General features: G+C 39.9%; 1 protein-coding gene across 2 annotated transcripts in view; it reads right to left on the bottom strand.

Moving 5' to 3' along the window:
• heatr6 (HEAT repeat containing 6) overlaps positions 1-22,366 on the bottom strand; it is a 170,945-nt gene that overhangs the window by 20,959 nt on the left and 127,620 nt on the right. For both annotated transcript variants that reach the window (XM_076277740.1, XM_076277741.1), the window contains 7 exons: positions 19,190-19,312; positions 16,631-16,720; positions 7,847-7,981; positions 7,637-7,759; positions 5,312-5,436; positions 5,089-5,185; positions 1,206-1,410 (listed from right to left, as the gene is read on the bottom strand). In XM_076277740.1, coding sequence (XP_076133855.1) covers positions 1,206-1,410; positions 5,089-5,185; positions 5,312-5,436; positions 7,637-7,759; positions 7,847-7,981; positions 16,631-16,720; positions 19,190-19,312 — 898 coding nt within the window. The remainder of the gene's footprint in view (positions 1-1,205; positions 1,411-5,088; positions 5,186-5,311; positions 5,437-7,636; positions 7,760-7,846; positions 7,982-16,630; positions 16,721-19,189; positions 19,313-22,366) is intronic.

A 22,366-nucleotide genomic window follows, 5' to 3' on the forward strand; every position in this document is an offset into this window, starting at 1 on the left:
AAACTTTTATTTAATTCCCCACTTTGATCAAGGGGCATGACTGATGATAGTGGAGATAACGTGTTATCCCGAGGCCTCCGCCTCAGCATCTCCGACGGAAGTTTTCGATGTCCCAAACGGAGAGACATAGGCTACTTTATTGTTTTTAACGATCTCTATGCTACTCACAAAAATGTAGGCATGGGGACATGATGAAGTAGGCGATCCAACTGTCGTGTGTTAAATTATTGTGATTACGAGCCAGTGGTTTTCAAACATGCGTGACTCGGACATCTAACTAAATGCAACAGGCTCATATCGTCCTCACATTCGCAAAATGAGGACCAGTGTTTTGTCAAATTGCAAATAGCTATTCGTTTTAACGAATTTTTATGATAGTATGCCTAGCATACTATCTTAATCTTGGAATATCGGGAGGGAAGTGGCGCGTCTGCAGTCAGCCAAATATGAATGTAATTCTGCGGCATAAAGCAGATGTATTTGTTTATTGTACAGAAAAATAAAAATGACATGTCAAGCAGTCAATTGACTACATTGCAGTCAAGAAGTAGGGCAAATTAAGACACTGTTTTGATTTGCGTAGTTGCATTGCCCCCAACACTGACAATAACATAGCAGATTTCGATTTTCGCTACCACCGAGTAGTCAAGCCTTAAGCCATACCCAAGTAGCCTTAATCGAGGATATGTTTAATTATGCATGATTTTTTTTTTTATTGAATTCGTAGGCTGGGATTCCTCTCGGTAACAATTATGTTTGGTAGCCTCCTGCTTTTTCAGAGGGGGCGGCAGTCAGGCTACTGACAGAGCGATGTACAGTGGCAGAGCGACGCACAGTGGCTGAAAGTGGTACTAAAGCTTCACGCAGCTTCACGCCTCGTAATGCGCGACTGAAGTGGCCATTTGAAAGCGATGCCCACTGTAATAACAGAAGCGTTATGTCATAAACGTTTATGACTTGTTTATGACACGTTCATGACAGTGTCATGTCACTCTTATGTCGATACTGTCAAGTAAAGTGTAACCAATTATTCTTTGAGGAAATGTCGTTACATACCAAACATTTCTGGCAACATACAGCTCTGAAATGGTCTAGCATTAAATTGCCTCAAATTGTGCATCAAGAACTCTTTGATCAGAGTGCGGGTCTGCTTGTAATTCCTTTTCATTACAGGTAGTTTTTGGTGTGTGTATAAGCCCTCTTACCCAAGGGTAAAGCAGGATTTTTGAAGGCATTTCCAAGAGCATAGCAAGCATTCCAGCGGACCTTCATGGTGGCATCACTTTGCACTGTATCCACTAGTACACACATGGCCTGCTCCAGTAGCTCCTCAAACCCAGGCTGTTTCAGTTGCTGAGGCTGCAATAAATGCAGCAGGTTTCCCAGAGCCCTCACTGCATTGCTCTTCACCTGTACAGTAATTATGAAGATTCTTTACTCTCATTTCCTGTGGCAGTACACGTTTGAAAACACAACACTCCTGAGGAACCTCTTCCATATGACACATTTTAAATGATTGGCATACATTATAAAATTGATACTCCTGTTATCCCTACCAATAATGGCAGCCATTCATGTGATGAAAATGATTATTAATGTTATTAAACAAGAAGTCATATTGCATTTTATCAGAAATGTTATGCATTGACAACCAACGGTGACTTTGATTATGAAGTTCAAAGTTCTCTTTCAGTCAAAGCCCATCAATGTCACCATTACAGTGCCTATAAAAAGTATTCACACCACCCTTGGATATTTCCACTTTTACTGCTTTTATAAATGGGATTTTGATCAGATCAATTTGGCCTTTTTTACAATAATTAAAAAAAAATCCCGTCTTTCATGATGAAGTGAAAGGAGATGTCTACAAAGTAATGTTAATGAATTAAAAATACATAATGCAAAATAAGCGACAGTGGGGTAGACTGAAGTAGACCAAACAGTCTAAACTTAGAATAACATTACAAACATTCAATATTTAGTATTTAGTAATTAATGAAATCAATTATGTGTTTGGTGACGCTTCTACAGTACACTTCCACTTAGTTACACGCAGTCCTGCAAGTCCTAAGAGTGACAGATGTTATCTGTAGGCTACCTTAACTTATGAAAATTTGCTAAACAAAGTGACAAAGTTAGCAGCTCGAGGCAATCGAGGCAGGCCTTTATTTCTTACCTGCGTTTTATTGTGAGACATGCGTTTTGTTTGGGATTTAATTTATTTTTGGACTGTCTGATTATATTGCTAAATGTTGGGACTGGCAGGCACTGAAATCTGGAGGGTATTTGATGGTTCACTATTAAAAATTTAATGTAGTTGAAAGTGTCGGGATTTCCACCCGCTGTTTATTGCGAGACAGGCAATCGCTTTCATTTATTCATTGAACATGCGCTGTGCTGTAATGGAAACCTTATTGCATAGCCAAGTAGGCCTACGGTAGCCTAAATTTAGTTATTTTTTTTAATTATGCATGATTTACTTTTTTATTAAATTCGTAGGCTGGAATGCCTCGCGGCAACAATTGTGTTTAAATGTAGTAGCCTAAGGCTTCAGCCTCTGGCAAGCTCAGAAGGGGGGCGGCAAGCGACTGGTAGCTTGAGAGCGACGTGTTGAGACCCATTAGGACAACGACTTTTCATTTGCAACAGTATTAAACCAACCAACAGTATTAAACCAACCAACAATATAAAATATTAAGAAGAGCTCTTTCATTTCATTGAGTTAAATCGAAACAATGTCTTTTAGTGCTTGTGGACCGATAGCCAATTATTACCCCAGCTTGTATTTGGGAGCCAGCCTTTATTTGTCCGAATCGACCATTGGCTATTATCCGAGGCCCGGCTATAGGCTAAATAGAATCACGGCCATTATTTGAGGATTTATGAGTATATGTGATATGCCTCCAAATCGTGTGATGCGTCCGAACAGCATGTCATCATGCTATCCATCATCGTTCGCCAAACATTCTAATTCAAAATGGTAAATCTTACACAAAGTATAAAATAATCTAAACTTCATTCACTCTCCGTGTATAGATCAAGACAGACTTGCAAAACAGGCTGCAGGGCAACAGTCTGACAGCCTGCATGAAAATAAGCATAAATGGTCCGCACTTGTAAAAGAGTGCAATTACCAAAGAGCCCTTGAATTGTTCTTTTTAAAACCAAAGCCTGTATGCTAGATGTCAGCTCTGCGATAAGCAGTGACTGTGATCACCTTTGTACATTTTGAAAATGTTGTTTTGCACTTTCTTTTGCACTTCAGTGTTGTATAGTTTGTATAGTGCTTGTTAAAATTGCACACATTTTTTTTTTTCAATTGTATTAATTGTTATAAATAATCAATAATCAAAAATGTTAAATGTAGTACAGAGTCTGTAGTCTATCGCACAAACAATCAAACAAAGGGAAACCCTGGCATTACAGGCAGCTTTGCCTCTATCCAAGTATGGAGTTCTAATTGTGAATTACTTGAATGATTAACTGGTGGTGGCAAATTCTGCAGCATTGCTACAGCACTACATTGTGGAAATCTTGGTTAACTTACATTGCATTTTGTATTATTAGTGAAAATAAATAAATGCTCTGTCATTCTCAGTTAGAAGAGAGAATTTCTCTGAGACATTCTCAATTAACTCAGACACGCCAGGTGCAGCGTAGCCAACTATTACCAATGGAAAGTATCTAAAGCTTGTTCAAAAAGTCACTGTTGCTAGATGACATCAGATGCAATTTGCATATTTGTGACATCATTATGTGATGTTGCTGTTCTACCAAAACAAAAAACTAAACACCTGTTTGGGGCAGCTGTGGCCTACTGGTTAGCGCTTCGGACTTGTAACCGGAATTAGCTGCGCCGGGATTAGTGTGTACTTTACCTCACTGTGTGTTCACTGTGTGCTGAGTGTGTTTCACTGGGATTGGGATAAATGCAGAGACCAAATTTCCCTCACGGGATCAAAAGAGTATATATACTTATACTCACTTACTTTGCCTTTCTCCTAAGCATACTCTGTTCTCATTTGGCTTATTGAAAATATTTTAATTTTAATATAATATATGTTCCAAGCCATTGTCATCTGCTGCTTCTGCTCTGCACTGCTTATTTTAAAGACAATGGCTTGAATTTTAGCTTTTTGGGGGGTACATTTAGGCTACATATAGCCTTAATATCCACTCAAACATGGCAAAAAAATTTTTCTCTCTGTATGTCCTGCACTGCCAACATTCAGGCTACATAAACAAATGACACATTCTTTACGTGTGTGCTTGATTTCCAGGGCACACAACTATTTGCTTTGCTTGTGAATTAAGTAGTACTGTATTGAATGTGCTTGTTGAACAATGCTGGCAAGCTTGTGTGGTTTACTAACATAGCGTCATGCCTGAGGATTTGGGTCCACACATAACATCTTTGGCTTATGAATACCACTGGACAGAAACAGGCAATGAACAAACATTAAGCCAAACTTTTAGACCCTTTCCAGTTCAATCCATGAATGAATATGGGCGATAATTTCCCGTCATGTCATGCCTCTCGTCTTGTTACTGCTATGGTTCTGGTTGGCAAACTTGGCACTTCTTTACTGGCTACAATCGAGCGTGGGAGTGACCATTCATTTTGTATACGGCTGATTAGCGTTTTTTGCATATTACGGTTCGTACGAAAAAAAATCCTACGAGAGAATTAATAGGGTTTTGGTAAATCATTTTATAAAGAATATAATGTGAAATAAACTCATTCTTATCTTTTAAATAACAAGAACTTGAAGGCAGTTCAAGTTTTTAGCTCAATCCTTGATATTCTTAATTGAAATATACTACATGAACCTTAGTTTTGTTCAAATTGCAGTGGTACTTATAGTTGCACTTAAAAAGCTCTCATTGGCATAAAGCAAATTTACAAAACACTCCAAACACCTGCTTTTTTGTTGGGTATTGGAGCATTGTGTGTAGATTGATGTGAATCAATGAATCAATCTTTTAAGATACTGCTTAAGATACTGCTATGACTACTACAAGCCAAAATGATTACCACTGAAGAGACCTGCAGGTTGCAATATAGGAAAATATCCAAGACAATCTTACCCGATCTTTGTCCTTAGCTGCTTGAATGGAAGACTTCACCAATTTAAAGAGAAGCCCACTGGTCAATTCTTCCTGGAAATCAATAACTACATTCTCCCTGCAGTTGACAGAGAAAATTATAGGTAACAGAAGAAACAGAAGCTCAAATAGTAGCATTGGTACAATACAGGTCCACAATACAGAAAAAAAATGATATTTAACCTAACACAAATATGTCTCTCACCTATTAACTATGATTGCATCTGTGAGGTTTCCAAGTGACCAGGCAGCCTTTGCTCTAACATTAGGTGAATGATCCTCAAGAGCAGTGAGGATGACACTGGCACTGTCCATCATGAACATCACATCCTGAATAGAAAAGACAATTAAAATGTTGCGTTGATTACACATAGGTCCAATCCCTTTTCCAAATTTTACCCTTTCTAATTGAAATTGAGTTACAAGGCATACAAATTGAAATCTTCCTCTATTAAATGGGACAATCCTCCAAGAAACTGATAGCCTCAAGTTGTCAGGTGCACAAGGAAAAAAGTCTCAATCTTTTCTTGAACAGATTGAGCTTTGAACAGTCTAATTAAAAAAAAAAATCAAATCTGGGATTTCTGATAGTAATTTTGACACTGGAAAAGTACAGACATACTACAAAGTAGCATGTAAAATTCAAGTACAAAATTTTATCATAGCCCACGTCTATTTTTTCAGATGCAAAAACGGCAACATAAGGTTAGTCGTCTAATATCGATAACGTTCACAACATTAGAAGAAAACATGCTGCTACATTGCTATGCTAATTTACTCGTTTTTTACTCATTTTGAACATCTAATTCTCAAAGTTTCCACTATTTCACCTGTGAAATCCCTAGCTTTCCAGCTGACATTTCAGACGCACCTAAGCTTGCACACACTTTTACTTTAGAATGGCATGAATAACTGAGGCATGATAACTGAACACAAGTTTCAAAATAAAAACGATAGTTGAGAAGGCTAACAACCATTGTAATTACCCTGGCAACCATGCTAATTACCCTAGCAACAACCTAGCAACCACCATAGCAACCAACATGATTACCCTAGCAACCAGCATAGCAACTGCTTTATTTATGTTTTGGCTTATTGGATGTTGTGCTAATACAGATAACTTTTCATCCATGTGCCTGACTTCAAAAAATGAGGTACTGTTGCTAGGTTACGGGGACGTTTTTGTGTTATTCTTAGTCCTTTTTTCTGATTAACAAACTCGGCTGACACCATCAACGTCAAGTTAACGTTAACCAGCTTCCATTGGGCTGATGAGCGCCTTGGCTAGCCTGCCTTATGTCTCTGAAGTCCCTCATCCATCCGTGACGCTGCACATGGAAATGTCTGGACAGAGGGATTGCTCAGGGTGCCTAATGTTAATCTGCAAGAGATCTGCAGCTGCCACGACCACCGAGCTGCGGCTGACATGCGAGCTGCCATGCTAGCATCTACCGGTGCCTGGAGTCTGGATTGAGTGCTAAGAAACTCTGTTGACAGCGTCAACCATGAAACAACAAACAACAAACGGTCACTGTCTAGGACCACCGAGCTGATAATCAGCAGGGTCGCCCATCACAAATTCGGACTGTCTTGTTCTTCCAGTGCTCTCCAGACTGCCAGTGAATTCTCCGGGTTGGTCAGTTATAAAGAACTTTGTTGGTGTTGCATCGGTTGTGAAGACACTGTGCGCAGTTTTCACGCGGGTCATCTTTGCCCTTGGACATTTTCAGCAGGTTGGAAATTGAACTCATTTGATTTTAAATTTTTATTTATTTTATTTATTCATTTGTTTGTTGTATGTCTTGTATGTCTTGGTGTCACGGGTACGCTGGCGACTACGCCGCTCTGTCCGGCATCTTTTGTGTTTGTTATTTCTTAAATGTATGTCTTGGTGTCACGGGTACGCTGGCGACTACGCCGCTCCGTCCGGCATCTATTGTCTTTGTTAGTCTGTGTCAATGACAATGTCTTATATGTGGGGCGCTTTGGGTTGCACTCTGTGGATGTTAAATGCGCTATACAAATAAATCTGACTTGACTTGACTGTTGCAATCCTTTTGGCGAAATGCACCTGATCAAGCCCACTCTTGCCGTTATTAAAACAAATATTTTATTATTTAAAAAAAAACTCTGTCCTCCCATTTTTTCTACACAGGAGCCGATACTGATAGTGTCTCATTGTCCCAAAGGTGTGGACTTTCAACCCGTACCCTTTGTGTCTACACCTTGAAGGGGCAATACCCAGTGGAGGACATTCAAGACAGTGCCAGGGAGAAGGACATAAAGTAGAAGTGTAAGGCCAAGCACAAGTTGGATGGGTGCAGGATCCAGTACGAGTATTACAAGAGGATAAGAGATGATCCGACACCAGATAGCTCCCATTCATAATCTTTTTTCATTTTGCTGAGGCTTGAAACGTTACAAAATAAAAAAAAGAGTATGATTGGGAGATATCTGGTGAAGGGAGAAATAAATACATAATGGGATTGGTCCTTTAATCATACAAGGTTCTGTTTAGGGATAGGGATACCTCTGAAAGACCAGGAAAAAGGACATAGACTCCTAGGGCTCTGACTGAAGCAGCCTTCACTAGGGAATTCTCACTGTATGTTAGACCCAACAACATTGTCACACATAACATCTGGGTCTTCTCCTGAAACATGAAAAAACAAAACTATTATTCATCATGGCCTTGAAATGTATGTATATTAGTAAGCCCTTTTATGTGTGTGGCACTCACCGGAAGCTTTCTGAAGGCTTGTGGTAATATGGAAGAGAGGGTGTCACAGGCACTGGTCTGCAGAGTAGGATGCTTCTCATTTTGTAAAGCTGTAGTTAGTGGTCCACTCAACACTTCTGACCAGAACTGTATTACCTGCATTATTATTATTATCATCATTATCATCATCATCACCACCACCATCATTATTGCTGCAAAACCACTTTTGAAAGAACAGACAGCTTCTTACAATGACAAAAAATGCAATGGAAAAATGAATAACATTGAACAAAAATAAATAAAATATGGTTGCAAGTGACAATTAACGGGGTCCAAAAACATTTGATGAAAGGACACAGTTGAACTATTTGACAGGTCCAACGTGTGAAAAAAAGATGCTTGCATTTTAGGATTTAAAATCAGACCAAAAACAAGCACACCATTTTTTTTTTATTTGGGTTAAGTGGCGTTTCAGATATCCATGTGTGCCAATTGTAGCACCCCATTAAAATGAATGGGTAACGAGACATTCACAGTTGGATACAAAGCTTGGTGGAAAACCGCCCTGAGGTAGTTCTCTGTGAACATACAGTGGGGCTGGACGTGACCTGGACAAAGTGTTGCCATTACAATGGAATGTTACTGTGTCAAATCTCATTTGTACTCTCTACCACTAGATGGTAGACATCCACAGCTTTGATTCAAGCTCAAACATGTCAAAGTGTGGAGGAAGTAGTGAATCACACATGAAAAAGACGGAGAATAGGTGCATTTGTTTGTATTGACGCAAAATCGATTCTGTCCATAGTTTTTGCGCAAGTCTAGGATCTGTTATTCACCTTTTCTGATTCTGAAGGAGAATATCTGACTTTTGGAGAGGACAATCGATCATCTGTGATAATCACGGTGCGTCTGTGAAGGGAAATGCGTCTTTGCGTTTGCACGACAGTGTCAACTAAGCATACATTGTTTATTTTCGACCCTCCAGATGTGGTACAGACAGCAGGGGTAGTAAAAATAGGGCTCTGAAGAACTAGTCATCCGAGATAGACCCATATTTATTAGCCTACTTTATGGTAGGCTATAGTAGGCTTTTGCTTTAGGGCAGTGCTTCTCAATTATTTTCTGTTACGCCCCCCCTAGCAAGAAGAAAACTATTCGCGCCCCCCCCCCCCCCCACACACACACACACACACTCCCCACTGTGACTATAAATAAAATAATTTTATAAAATTGTTATAAGTACATCTCTGCATAACATTTTATCCTTATTAACATTAAAGAAAAGAAAAAAATAAAGAAATATAGTCAAACTTACAAAGAACAACTTTATTAAATCTTGTTTTAAGTCTGCAACAGAAAAGATTTTAAGTGCATCAATGCCTGAAATAAAAAATAAATAAATACTTGTTTAAACTGTAAACATGTTTGACCAACTTATTGCACCATTGCCAAAATTAAATAAAATCAATAAATAATATTTAATAATATAACTAATTTATATTCAGTTCAGCAACATTAACTCAGGAGCACAATATATAAAACACTTGAACCTACAAAACAAAAATGAATTAAACAATTTGTGCTCATTTTTTCAAAATGAGGAGGAAGTCAGGATTAATGGCTACAATGAGCACGTTTTGCAGTGCACAGCTTTTTGAAGCGAGGTTTGAAGCATGATAGTGCAACTCTCAGCTCCTGCTCAATGTTTAGCTGGGACCTGTACTTGGTCTTCAGTGCAGCAACAGCAGAGAAGCCAATCTCACACAAGTAAGATGTTGCAAAAGGAAGCAGAATGCTTATAGCTTTCTCCCCTAAGAGTGGATACTGCCTCTCTACACTCAGCCAGAATGCACTGAGTGTCTGTGATGTGAAGCTCAGTCTCAATGTGGAGTCAGACGTCATATCAATGAACTGCTCCTCTTCTGCAGAGCTGAAACCAATTGGAGCTGGTGCACTGAAAGGGTCTCTCATCCAGTCATACTGGGAACTGTTTTCAGGGAAGTACTTTTTAAAGTATCCCATCAGTGAAGAAATATGCTGCTTAATGTGTGGAATCACTGAGATAGCATCATAGTCATTAGTGTCCACAAATTCATGCAGGTTCTCGAATGAATCAGTGTTTCCTTCATCAAGTTGCCTGCCCCACATTGCAAGTTTTCGGGTGAAAGAGCTAATCTTGTCTGTGACCTGAGGGAGGTGTTTATCTTTCCCTTGAAGCTGTAGATTCAGTTCATTTAGCTTTCCAAATATGTCACTCAGGTAGGCCAGTTTTCCCAGGAAGTTCTCATCACAAAATTTTTCTGCCAGTTCATGCTTGTGCTCCTGCTCCAAAAACACTCTTATTTCCTCTCTGAGCTCGAAAACTCGGGACAAGACTTTTCCTCGTGACAGCCACCTTGCTTCACTGTGATAGAGCACAGCTTGATGTTCAGCTCCCATCTCCTTACAGATGGCAGAGAAGACTCTTGTTTTTAGTGGTCTGGTCTTTATAAAATTGACTACACCTATGATGTCAGTCATAACCTCACTAAATTCAGGGGAAAGTTGCCTGGATGCAAGTGCTTCTCTGTGTATAATACAGTGTGTCCACTCAGCATGAGGTGAGGCTGTCTTGATGAGTGCCCTAAGTCCTTTTCTCTTCCCTGCCATGGTTTGTGCACCATCACTGCAAACACCAATGCAGTTCTCCCACTTTAGCCCATTCTCAGTCAAAAAGGAGTCCAGAATTTTGAATAGCTCTTCAGCTGTGGCTCTGTCTCTGACATATTTACAAAAAAGTAGATCCTCACACAGGGAGTTTGACAAGTCAAAACGTACATAAGCAATAAACAGACAGTCTTTGTTGCTGTCAGTTGCTTCATCAAATTGTAAGGCAAAACGTTTGTCTTTGAGTGTATCTACCAGCTGTTCTTGAAGATCGTTAGCAATGTCATCTATACGTCTGGCGACAGTGTCATTGGACAGAGGGATAGTTTTTAGTTTTGCTGCACTGGCGTCGTCCAGCATGACAGAGACCATGTCTAACGCTGCAGGCAGTATCAGCTCCTCTGCTATGGTGTGGGGCTTTTTGCACTGCGCAATTTGGTACGCCACCTTATATGATGCTAACAGCGCTCGATGGTTTACTGAAGTAGCCTTCACAAAGCCGGATGACTGTTGGCAATATTCAGCACGTTTTCGCTGAAAAAACTCTAGCGGCTTATCGGCGTGATTGGGGTGTAATGTATTTAAGTGACGCGCTAATTTATTTGGCTTCATGCTGTCCGCTGCGAGCATTTTTAGACACAGCAAACACACCGGTCTTTCCTCTTCTCCAACTGTAGTCACAGTGAAGCCAAGCGCTAAATACGCTTCGTCGTATTTCCTCGTCTTAGCTTTCGGGTGACTTTCTTTTGTCTCATTATCTTTGTCTCTCTCCGTTTTTCTTTTCATCCCTGTTAAAAACTTTTTCATGTTGGGGGTTGTTATGTTGAATAACGGAGGCTATAGACAGAACGCAGTCGGAGCTTTCTGTTTACTCAACACTGCTAACCAAGGCAAACCTGTTGTCTTGTAAGTCGTATGTTGCACTGTTGCAAACATGACAGAAGTAACAATGAGAGCGCCACTGCCAGCTACTGTAGTGGATGCGCAATTACACTTTATACTAGTAGGCTACGGCCAAAAAAAAGGCTGTTCCCCAGAGTCACACGCGCCCCCCCAGGTATCGCACCACGCCCCCCCAGGGGGGCGCGCCCCACTATTTGAGAAGCACTGACCTAAAGTGTGTTGAAACATGATACCGAGTGTGAACTTTTGTCTCATAGCTCATCTCAGCTTGATCCCCTGCACTCCGAAATCTGGCGCTATTAGCTGATGCTATCAACAGGTTTCTGATGGGGGTGCCTCGGGCATCGGCCTAGCCATGCAAATAAATCACTGTTTTACACCATTTACGGTAAGTGGTAAGTTTCCATGGATGTAATAGAATGCTGAAAATTGCTTTTATGTTTCTAAATCTTTTGTATCATTAATTTCATGCTGATGACATCCTCAAGAGATCAACACAAAGCTTGGATTACTTGCAGCAGCATTACCGTTAATTTATTTTATATTTCAGCAAGGTACAGTTTGGACGCTAATGACTAATCAGTCATATATTTAACTGTTGGCTTTGTGTTTCTATTTGTTTTACAGGTTACTGATGGTGAGGACGTGTGGGCACAAGTCTCCTTTGGGCTGCTGACGGTCATTGACACACCGGTTGATCCAACTCTTATCCACCTGGAGCAAGTGTCTACAGCCATCATCATTGAGGGGAGGCTGGTAATGGATGGTCTCAAAATTTTGCCTGAGGCACTCTGCATCTTGTTTGGGCTATCATATGCCTTACACCTTGATTACCCCAAGTCAATGAAAAATACATTGAATTTCATTCAAAAGGTGATGCTTGGTTTGGGTCAGAACAAGCTACCACCAAAATTGCAAAGTCTTAAAAATCTTCTGCTGAGATGTTTTCTATTTTTTGAGCTTACATGGTTCTAAGCTTAAAGGAGAATTCTGGTGTGATATTGACCTAAAGTGTGTTGAAACATGATGCCGAGTGTGAACGTTTTGTCTCATAGCTCATCTTGGCTTGTCCCCTGCACTCCGAAATCTGGCGCTAGTTAGCCGATGCTACCAACAGCTTTTTCAATGGGGGTGCCTCGGCATCGGCCTAGCCATGCAAATAAATCACTGTTTTACACCATTTACGAGGCTCAAAGTATCTCCACACTTCATTGGTAGACTTAATTCCGTGGAAATGCATGGATTCCAGTTGCTGCTACTGGAAGCAACTGGAATACATGCATTTCAACGGAATTATTTTTGGAATCTGATCCCTTATCATACCTGTTCATTTGTACTCGTCGCTCGACTTATCGTGACTAAATTCAAGATGGCTGCGAATGGTAAACTTCCTTAACTCATTGAATGCCAAGCTGTTTTCGGAAGCTTTGTCCTAGAGTGCCAGCAATCTAGACCATTGTTGATGATTTTTGTACAGCCACAGCATATTCTGTGTTATAGCTATGAACACATACAATGGCTCGTTTGAAAGGTGAGACTTTAAGCTCTCAGTGGGTGCAAACCGTGTATTTCTACACACTTCTGTTCCTGAGAAATCGCAAGCTAAACAGTGGCTAGTTTTCATCAAAATTGCTGTTTTTTTTCTAGAAATGGAGATATAACGTCTTTCATGAAATATGAAGTGTTGCCTGTAAATTTTCCGGGAAGTGACCTGGCGAGACTGCCAACTAGTGATAGACCCACGAAAATGGCCTGGTTTTGAGCTGACGTGCATGCATCACTGATTCGACCCAAAGCGGCAACCGAGTTATGATAAAATGTCCAGATAAAATGTCCAGATTGTGCGTTTTCATGAGTTTTCGATCGTCATATTTCATTTCCATCATCACAGAGTTTCTAAAATCACATATAAGGTGTGTTAGAGTGTCTAGTTTCGTCATTTTAAAAAAAAGCTAAAAACGTAATATTACGTTTTTTGGCACTCAATCAGTTAAGGTACTGTCTGTATAAATCGTCTTGTAAATAAACTACCAGTGCTTTTTCAAAGTTCTCAATGTCTCGTTTTAAGCAGCACAATGATATCATGCAGCACCTGAAAATAGTCCCTGTAGGCTAACTTCCAGCAACAAAGTTGAGCTGCAGCAGACGAATCGGTTAGTGACTGGATTATGACGCCTGAATGAGAGTATAGTTCCATGTTCCTAGAAAATCGCTACATTTGATTTTCCGTTGGTCTTATTACACTTTCTAACTTGAAAGGAGACAAGTTTTAAATAGGAAAATTACCGGAAATCTTAGTCACGTAGTCACGTGATGCAAGCAGGCGAGATGCTAATGGACTAATTCGATTCAATGATCTATGCTAGGCTGGAGCTAAAAGTGGTATCGCCAGTCTCAAAGAACGGCTAGATGAACTGGAGAAAGGTAAAAATATATTGTTTAACTCAAGGGGAGGTGGAAAATGAATGTAATTATCCAAATGGTGGAATATCCCTTTAAGAAGACAGTATTTTTCATTTATTGTGTTAATTTAAGTTAGACTACTGTGTTGATTTTGATTTGGTACAGGCTACTGAGATACTTAAAGTGTGTATAATTTCAGGCCTTTAAAAAATATTTTTATAAAATGTTCAAGGAGAAAAAAGGAAGATGTAGGTTGCTGCTACAGCTAAATTGTGCCATTTAAGACATTTTAAGACGTTTTTTTTATTAAAACTGAACAAAATGTTGTTGTTTTTACAGGAATAATAAATAATTCAAAGCCATATTTGTACATTATGCAGTTGTAAATGTCATTATTTTAAAATAAAGCCTATTTTTATTCAAACTTGTGTATAAGAGTAATATTTACTTGCTAAATTGAAGGTTTCCATGGTTAAGATTCCATGGTAAGATTAACTTGCTGTTCAAGTAAATGTTACTACATATTCCAGATTTGAGGAATTGGTTGATTAGTTACCTCAACTTCAGAACATGAGTTTTATGAATAAAAACTAAAGTACACTTCACTTACAATACCTAGGTAGGTTAAAGAGGTATTTGCTGTAGTGTTAAATCACTACACTAAGGAATTGCTTGTAAGCTCAGTTTTAGAATCCCAGTCCACTTTAGTCTGATTTTTCAAGGCAATCGGTTTACATGGTTTTTTTAAGTAAGGTTTACTTATTGGATTTTACAGTGTGGGGTCTTTTATTTACTTATGCTGCGTAAAGCACAGCACCTTTATTTGGGGCAAGCTTGCATTCGAGGCAGGCCTTCATTTCTTACGTGGTGTTTTACTGTGAGACATACGTTTCGTTTGGAGCGGCATAACGGTAGGCATAAGCAGAAGATGTTTGGTTTGGTTTGGGATTTAATTTATTATTGGACTGTTTGATTATATTGCTAAATGTTGGGACTGATGGCCACTGAAATCTGTGGGGTATTTGATGGTTCACTTGTTTCATGTAGTTGAAAGAATGTCGGGATTTCAATTTCAATTTATTGTGCTTATAGAGCGCCAAAACATAACACATGTATCATGGCGCTTTACAGAATGTAGGCAATCAAAGGAAGAAGGAAAGAAAGGAAGAAAAGGAAAGCAAGAGAGAGGCCCATGGGTAACAGGGGCGAGGAAAAACTCCCTAGAATTGGAGATGTATATAGGAAGAAACCTCGAGCAGATCCACGACTCAAGGGCCTGACCCATCTGCCTAGGGTCAGTACATGACAGTAAGGTCTGTATACATGACAAATGCATATGATAGTCGGGTGTAGAGAATAAGACATGGTGTTAAGCACTTGAGCTGAAAGTTACAAGAGGTGGGATGATTACGTATCTGTTATGGTAATTCGTTATTCCTGATTTAGTGACAGAAAGTTCAATAGTCCAGCGTTGGGATTGTCCAGGGGAAGGGAGTTTTCGAGGGGCATGTGGTGGGTTGGCGGATGGGCCAGTAATCCGGGCAGAGTTGTCATAGGCTGGTGGTGGGTCGCTAGGCTGTACGGGCCAGGAGTCCAGATAGGGGGCAGTAATAGGGCAGTCGAGGATGGGACTTCAGGTGAGATGGGTGAGAGGAGGGCCAACACACGGATGGTTGATTTCCATCCGCTTTTTGCGAGACAAGGCATCCGCTTTCATTCATTCATGGAACGTGCGCTGTGATGTAATGGAAACCTTATTGCGTATAGTCAAATAGGTCTACGTAGCCTAAATGAGTTTTTTTTTTTTTTAATTATGCATGATTTACTTTTTTATAAAATTCAGGCTGGAATGCCTCTCAGCAACAATTGTGTTTAAATGTAGGCTACTGCTTCAGCCTCTGGCAAGCACAGGAGGGGGCGGCAAGCGACTGGTAGCTCGAGAGCGATGTGTTGGAGACCCATGGTGTAGGACATTGGCAACAATATTAAACCAACCAACAATATAAAATATTAAGAAAGAGTTAAATCGAAACAATGTAGGCAATTATTACTGGCCTTTATTTGGCCGAATCTGACGTCCGGCTAGGTTTTAGGTATGCACGTGTGTTTCAGGCATAGTGCAGGCACTAATCTCTGACTGAAAGTGCACAGAACTTGTGCATTTGAGAGCGCTCTCTCGCGAGTCATGTCAGTTAATATGAATTTACATTTAAAAACAAGTTCAATTGTATATATTTTCATATATAAGTCGCAGCTGACTATAAGTCGCAGGACCTGCCAAACAATGAAAAAAGTGTGAAAATATGCCATACGCAAAATATAATATTTACAGGCTGTTAACAACAATGGTGAAGGTTATGGGTTGGTTTTAGTTAAAGGAACCATATGTAAGATTGTGGCCAAAATTGGTACTGCAATCACTTTCAAAATACTGTAGAGCGGTGTATCCCCTCCCCCTGCCCCCTGACTCGAGGTTGCCAACCCGGATGCCGAAACACGACTGACTTCGTGATTAGTAGATAGGTAGAGGGTGGCGCATAAGGCCAAAACACAACATGACATTACAAAACCCAACATCAACATCAGTTGAGGGCTGCAACTTCACTTTTTAAAAAGACAATATCCTGCAACTACTGTTGTCAGTGATATAAGTATTTGAAGTGAATATGATTTCTTAATGTCTAGTGACATATCAGGGCCATTTTATGATTAATTGAAATACATTTCTTACATATGGTTCCTTTAAGGTAATGTTTCAAAAACAATTACAACAAACCAAGTCACAAAGTTTCTGTAGGCAGACAATCCAACCAAAATACACAAATCCATGCAGACTGCTTCATGGCATACCTTGCAGAGGGGCACATGTTTTGTACTCTCTTTAATTTTTTCCTCTGTCCTGTATTGCTGGATGATGGATGTTCCTAATTCCTCCAACAGCTTTGGTCAAAGGATAAAGAGAGAGTTTCAGACACTTATGTGTGTCTACATTAGAAATTGTCAGCAAAGACAACTGGTGTAAATTAAATGATTACATGGAGGCCCAATATTTGGGGGTGTGCATATTCAGACTCCAAGGACCAAATAATGATAATCAAAAGCTTTATAACACTTTTCATACAGAATGTAGCACATATGTCTTTCACAGTTTGGCACATGTTGGTATTATGACATTGTTATTATTACCATCATGCTTAATGTAATAGACAAGCGCTATTTTTGAGATATGTGCATCCTAGAGGCATTTCTTATAAGCTTTTTCAACTATTAAAAAAAAAGTTAATTTTAACTATTGTAATGTTAATGTTCTGTAAGTCACTTAAGACAAATGCATCTGCAAAATACTATTTGTTAGCTTCTTTTTTTTACTCATGTTAATCAAGAAGTATTGTAGATGACCATCTCATGGAGATTGTGATGCCATAATAATGATAATGATGCCAATAGCGTGCAAAACAGCAATGAAGTAAAATGGAAGCTATTAGATTCTTCAAAATAGCCTCAGTTTACCTTCATGACTGCTTTGCACTATTGCCATCATCATGACCAGTTTCATGAAAGAATGCTTCACAATTAACATGAAAGACCGAAAAACAGAGAGGCAATGGCTATATAAATTATTTAAACCTTTCATTTCTGGAGAGGATTCTTTTTCTTTCAAACCCTAAGCAGCCAGGTTTCAAGAGCAGTCATTCTACCAAAACTGCTCTTTTGTTTGTGACTGAAGCATTGAGAGTAGCTAAGCTGTACCTTTGACACATGAACCATGACATTCTCTTCTCTACATTATCCAAGCTCAGAATTTCTAAGAAAACTCTTGATTGGTTTGCATCCTCCTTCAAAGGACATTCAATCAGCGTGTCTTGGCAAGGACAGGCATCAAAGTCTCATGACCTCACCACAGGTGTGCCACAGAGATCAGTACTAGGGCCCCATTTGTTTATTCTATTTTACACCACTTCCTTGGGTAAGATCATTTGCCCATAATCATCACTGTCATGCTGATGATACTCAAATGTCACTCAAAGACACTCAAACCTGTCTTTCCCACCTGATGACTACTATTTCTGCTAGGATTTCTGCATGCCTCGGGGACATTTCACCTTCAGCTTTATCTCTCCTAAATGGAGCTATTCTTCAGAAGATTAACACCCATCTTGGCTAATCTTCACTGACCCCACCTGCACACCTGAGGTGAGGTTATGAGACATGTCCTTGCCAAGTTACACTGAATGAACATTCCTAATTCTAACCCATACCGAACCATGGGTATTAGGGCTGTCACTTTACGTTCGAAAATCGATTGCACAATCAATTGGACCAACCAACACAAGTTTCGAAAACTAAAATAGGGAATCGATTTTAACCAAATATGTACACTATTAATTTTAAACGAATTAAACAAATGAAAAAGATAGATGTAACAAAACTCAGGAACAAGCAGAAAAATAACAAAGAATTCTGAAGTGCAGTAAGCATTGCGAAAGCTAAATAGAAAATTCCCACTAATTTTACGCACCGGAAACAGCTTTTTCAATCGGCTGCTGTGCTGCTGGTTTTTTGCCAAAAAATTGAGGACAACGCGATCAACCTGTGCGACATGAGAGATACGAGTGATAGGCCCTAATAACTTGAGGAGTTCGATATGGAAGCACTTCGGGGTTTGGGAATATCAAACTATGGAGAAGGACAAAGCGGTATGCAAACTGTGCAGTCGTGAGTTCTACGTAGGCGAAATTTGTTTGACATTTCTAATTGTAAACGCAGCCACGTTGAAGCCTGCAGTAATGTTTTTCACTGATGTTGCAGTCCACTCTGTTTATTGTTTTTCGAGAATGTTGCACTCCTGTTTGTCATTGTGCACGAAACTTCACGCCATTGTGCGTCTTCAAGCGCCCCCTTTACGTTCGTCCTAATGCCTGTTAGTTGTTCGTGGATTGTCCTATATTTGGTGTTGAAAATTGAAACGTCATTAGACATGAAAAATCGATTTTACAATCGATTCAATGAACAATTATGTCTCAAGAATCAAACAGGATTTTTTCACAAAAGTGACAGCCCTAATGGGTATACAACTTACTTACTGAACCATACGGAAAACTGTGACGTCAAAACCCTGATACGAACCAAACTGCCATGATGCCATGACTGTAATGTTTGCTAGTGGAACATAAGTAAAGCTAACTGCCTTGCATTACACCAAATTTCCCTCAAAATATTGCAAGGACTCCATCCATGTAGGAGGACTAAGATGTAATGCATGCTATGCCATTTCCAAATTGAGTTTGGGCAGCCAAGACTTTTGTGAATTTGCAAGCAGGCAAACTATGTTATATTCAAATGTTAAATCTGTAAATGCTATGAGTTGATGTCTGAAATATGAATTTGAAGGCAGTAATATAATATCACCTTTGTTCCATGTAACTGCACAGATGAATCCTGCTCCCTTAGACAGCAGGCACTGACCTGACACAATTCAAGTAGGCACTCTTGTGTCAGAAAGAAGTAGCCCTTCACCAGGTGAGCCAAAACCTAGAAGTGAAGATTAGACATAGATTAACATCTTAAAGACAAATAGAGCCACAAGCGGGGATAAACGGGGTCCAAGTAAGCTTGAGGGAAATTGCTGAAATATTTGGCAAGTCCGATAGGTGGAAAAAGTATATGCAGTTTAGGAAATGTGAGTAAATAAAGTGTCAGAAGGAGAAAAAATGTCACTTGGGAGTTCTGCCACTACTATTTTTGATGCGACTTGACTTAACTGCTTCCATGACGCAGTGAGCCATTACCAAACATATATGATAATACATACATAAGCGGGGGCACGGGAATTTAAATTGATCACGGTAGTTTAAGCTTACACTTAAACAGACAAAACATTCTAATATGAAAATGTAGATGCGAGAGGGGATGTGTGTTAGAACTTAGATGCGTGTGGAAAAAGTAGATGTGCTGTTGAGACTGGAGCGAGTCATATTCAAAATAATGCAAAAAATAAATCCGCAGATAAAACCAATTATCCTCATTCATTGCAACCACAGCATCCCTGCTTGCCGACGTTCAAACGAAAAAGATATCAAAGCACCTTTTTTAAACAGCTGGACAAATGATTTAGCTAATTGATTACAGCCTGCACACCAGCAATTGTTGAACATTTACCTGTACAAGACAGTAGCCCAGCCTAACAAGCATGTTGCATGTTGTAGGCCTACTGTAGAAATTTCACTTAAATTGCAACCGCAACATGCCTGCTTGCCGACGTTCAAACGACAACGAAAAAGATATCAAAGCAACAAGAGGGTTAAGTCTGAATGAAACGGAGTTCAGACTCATATTGCTCCTCATAACCGTCTATAAAAAAAGTGTTTTTTCTTTTCTTTTTGAGCACGTCCGAATCCCAGGACAGAACACACTGGACCTTATAATAGGCTCGAGATATAATTCCAAAGGGGGCAGATAGGGGCCTACTGCACTTAAAACTTGAACGAAGCTTCCCGAAATTTGAAATTGCGATCAGTGAGTGGCATCGGGTGAAGCTTTTCGAAGTTGAACAGGCTATTAAAAACTATTTGCGCACCTCAATGTCACAGGAGAGACTGGGCTCTCCCTATGAATTGAAAAAGACGTTATGCTACCTGCAAACTGGCCTATGATTTCATTGCTGAGTTTGCGGCAAAGCAAGACAATATTTTTTCAGAGTCAGGATATGGCGAGTCAGTGTAATTTATTTGTCCAATGTTAGCCTACAGACCAGTTTCCATAGTGCACATCTTATCAACAGTTTGAATGTCGTGTGTGTTTCTGCTCATTAGACAAATACCGTTCAGCACAATGATTCATGCCCAATTAATTTCCCCTGTTAAAGTGTTCACCTTTGTTACACTATTTGGTTTCGTGATGTAGCCTATGATAAACACCATATGGCCAAATATGTGACTCAGCTAATGTTATAGGCTATACAATTTCTCTCTAAAGACAAGCTGGTGTAGCTTATTAGACTAGGCTACTAAAATGCACCGACGGTAGCCTTGGCTATGTGTAAAGTAAGCTATCGCATGATTTCATGCACGCAAGTTCATGCATCTGTCAAGTTCGCACAGGGCCTCGCACCATCTGTCAAGTTCGCACAGGGCCTCGCACCCCCTTGCAACGGCCCTGCAGCTCCTCCTAAGACAGCGAGGAAAAAGTTAAAATCGGCGATAAACCCGGGAAAAGTTGACAGGTTTGTTTTGGTCCCGGTGATTCTTTGTGAAATTGTGCAAACGACAGCCTTTTCAAGGCATTTTAAGGAAGGAGTCGTAGCATGCAAGCTCCCAAATTGACCCAGTAGCCTACAGAAGGCATCAATAAATTGTTGGGACTGGGGAGGATCATGCGTTTTTTCTCAATCACTTTGGAGGGTCATAGAAAAAATTCTTGCTGGCGAGGGAGGGTCACGTCTTTTTTGACTAACGCTCCCAAAACTCCTCCGGTAGCCCCTTAAATAAATAACGAACAGTCCCTAATTGATTATAGCCTGTAGGCCTACACCAACATTTACCTGTACAGGACATTGACAGTAGCCCAGCCTAACAAGCAGATGTTGCAAAAGACATCAAAAGACGCAATTAATCAGAAATAAATAATGTAATTATTATGAATTATGACTTGTTGCCGTTTTGGGACATTAAGCTTTTTCACGTTAAGCCCCCCTCCCCTTCTTTCACAAGCAGTGGGGGAGTGCGGGGCACAAAGTAACACTTTTTGGTAGACAAAGGAGGGTTCTCCGCGCTTCTGTCGTTTGGCGACAATCCGGTGCAACCAGGCCAGGACAGATATTTTAGAGAGAAGGAGAGACGGCGGTGCAGCTCAGATGTCTTTTAATTTTCTTTATTCTTTAGTAAAAGGTGCAGAACATTATTAAACTTTGACTAACGTTTCGATGTGTCGATGTTTTTGACTAACGAACATCTAAACGTTAGTCAAAGTTTAATAATGTTCCACTGCAACTATGCGCAGCACTTGCCACTCTGACTCATCAATAAAAACTGTGCGCGCACACACCAGTCCCTAGAAGCGCACTTGACTTTTTGATCATAAACCTATTTCAGTAGGTTATATAGCCAGAGAATGTCCGTAGACGGGCTCTGATATAGCCTAGTCTAAGGTAAATTCCTTTTCTGACTTCTTTTTCTTTATCGCCATGGCATTTAGAATAAAGAATAACGTTCGCGAACCGTTCTGGTTTTGTTGCCAGCATAAAAACAAGCTACCATCGGCCTATCCGCAAATTTTAAACACAAGGGATTAATTGAACGATGACGAAGTCGGACATATAGGCATTGTTCATATTGGGAAAAAAGATATATAATTTGGAACTCTAGCTTTTCCCCACCGCAGTCTTTTAATGCCATCTAATCATAACGTGCACAGTCTGTGCCATACTTAAGCCTAAATCTCACCCAAGATTCGCAACGAGATGAGCAGCAACTTGATGCAACATTCTAAAACCTTGCAGCTGTGACCAGACATGTGAATGCTTTGCGATGGCTTGTAACGACGTGCAACATCTAATTCACACTGCTGTAACCTCATTTCTGTAATGGT

Source organism: Alosa pseudoharengus, unplaced genomic scaffold (genome assembly GCF_046254945.1).
Source record: "Alosa pseudoharengus isolate Yale_2024_CS ecotype anadromous, Long Island Sound unplaced genomic scaffold, YU_APseudo_1.1 YU_APseudo_1.1_scf_11, whole genome shotgun sequence".
Taxonomy (NCBI): domain Eukaryota; kingdom Metazoa; phylum Chordata; class Actinopteri; order Clupeiformes; family Clupeidae; genus Alosa; species Alosa pseudoharengus.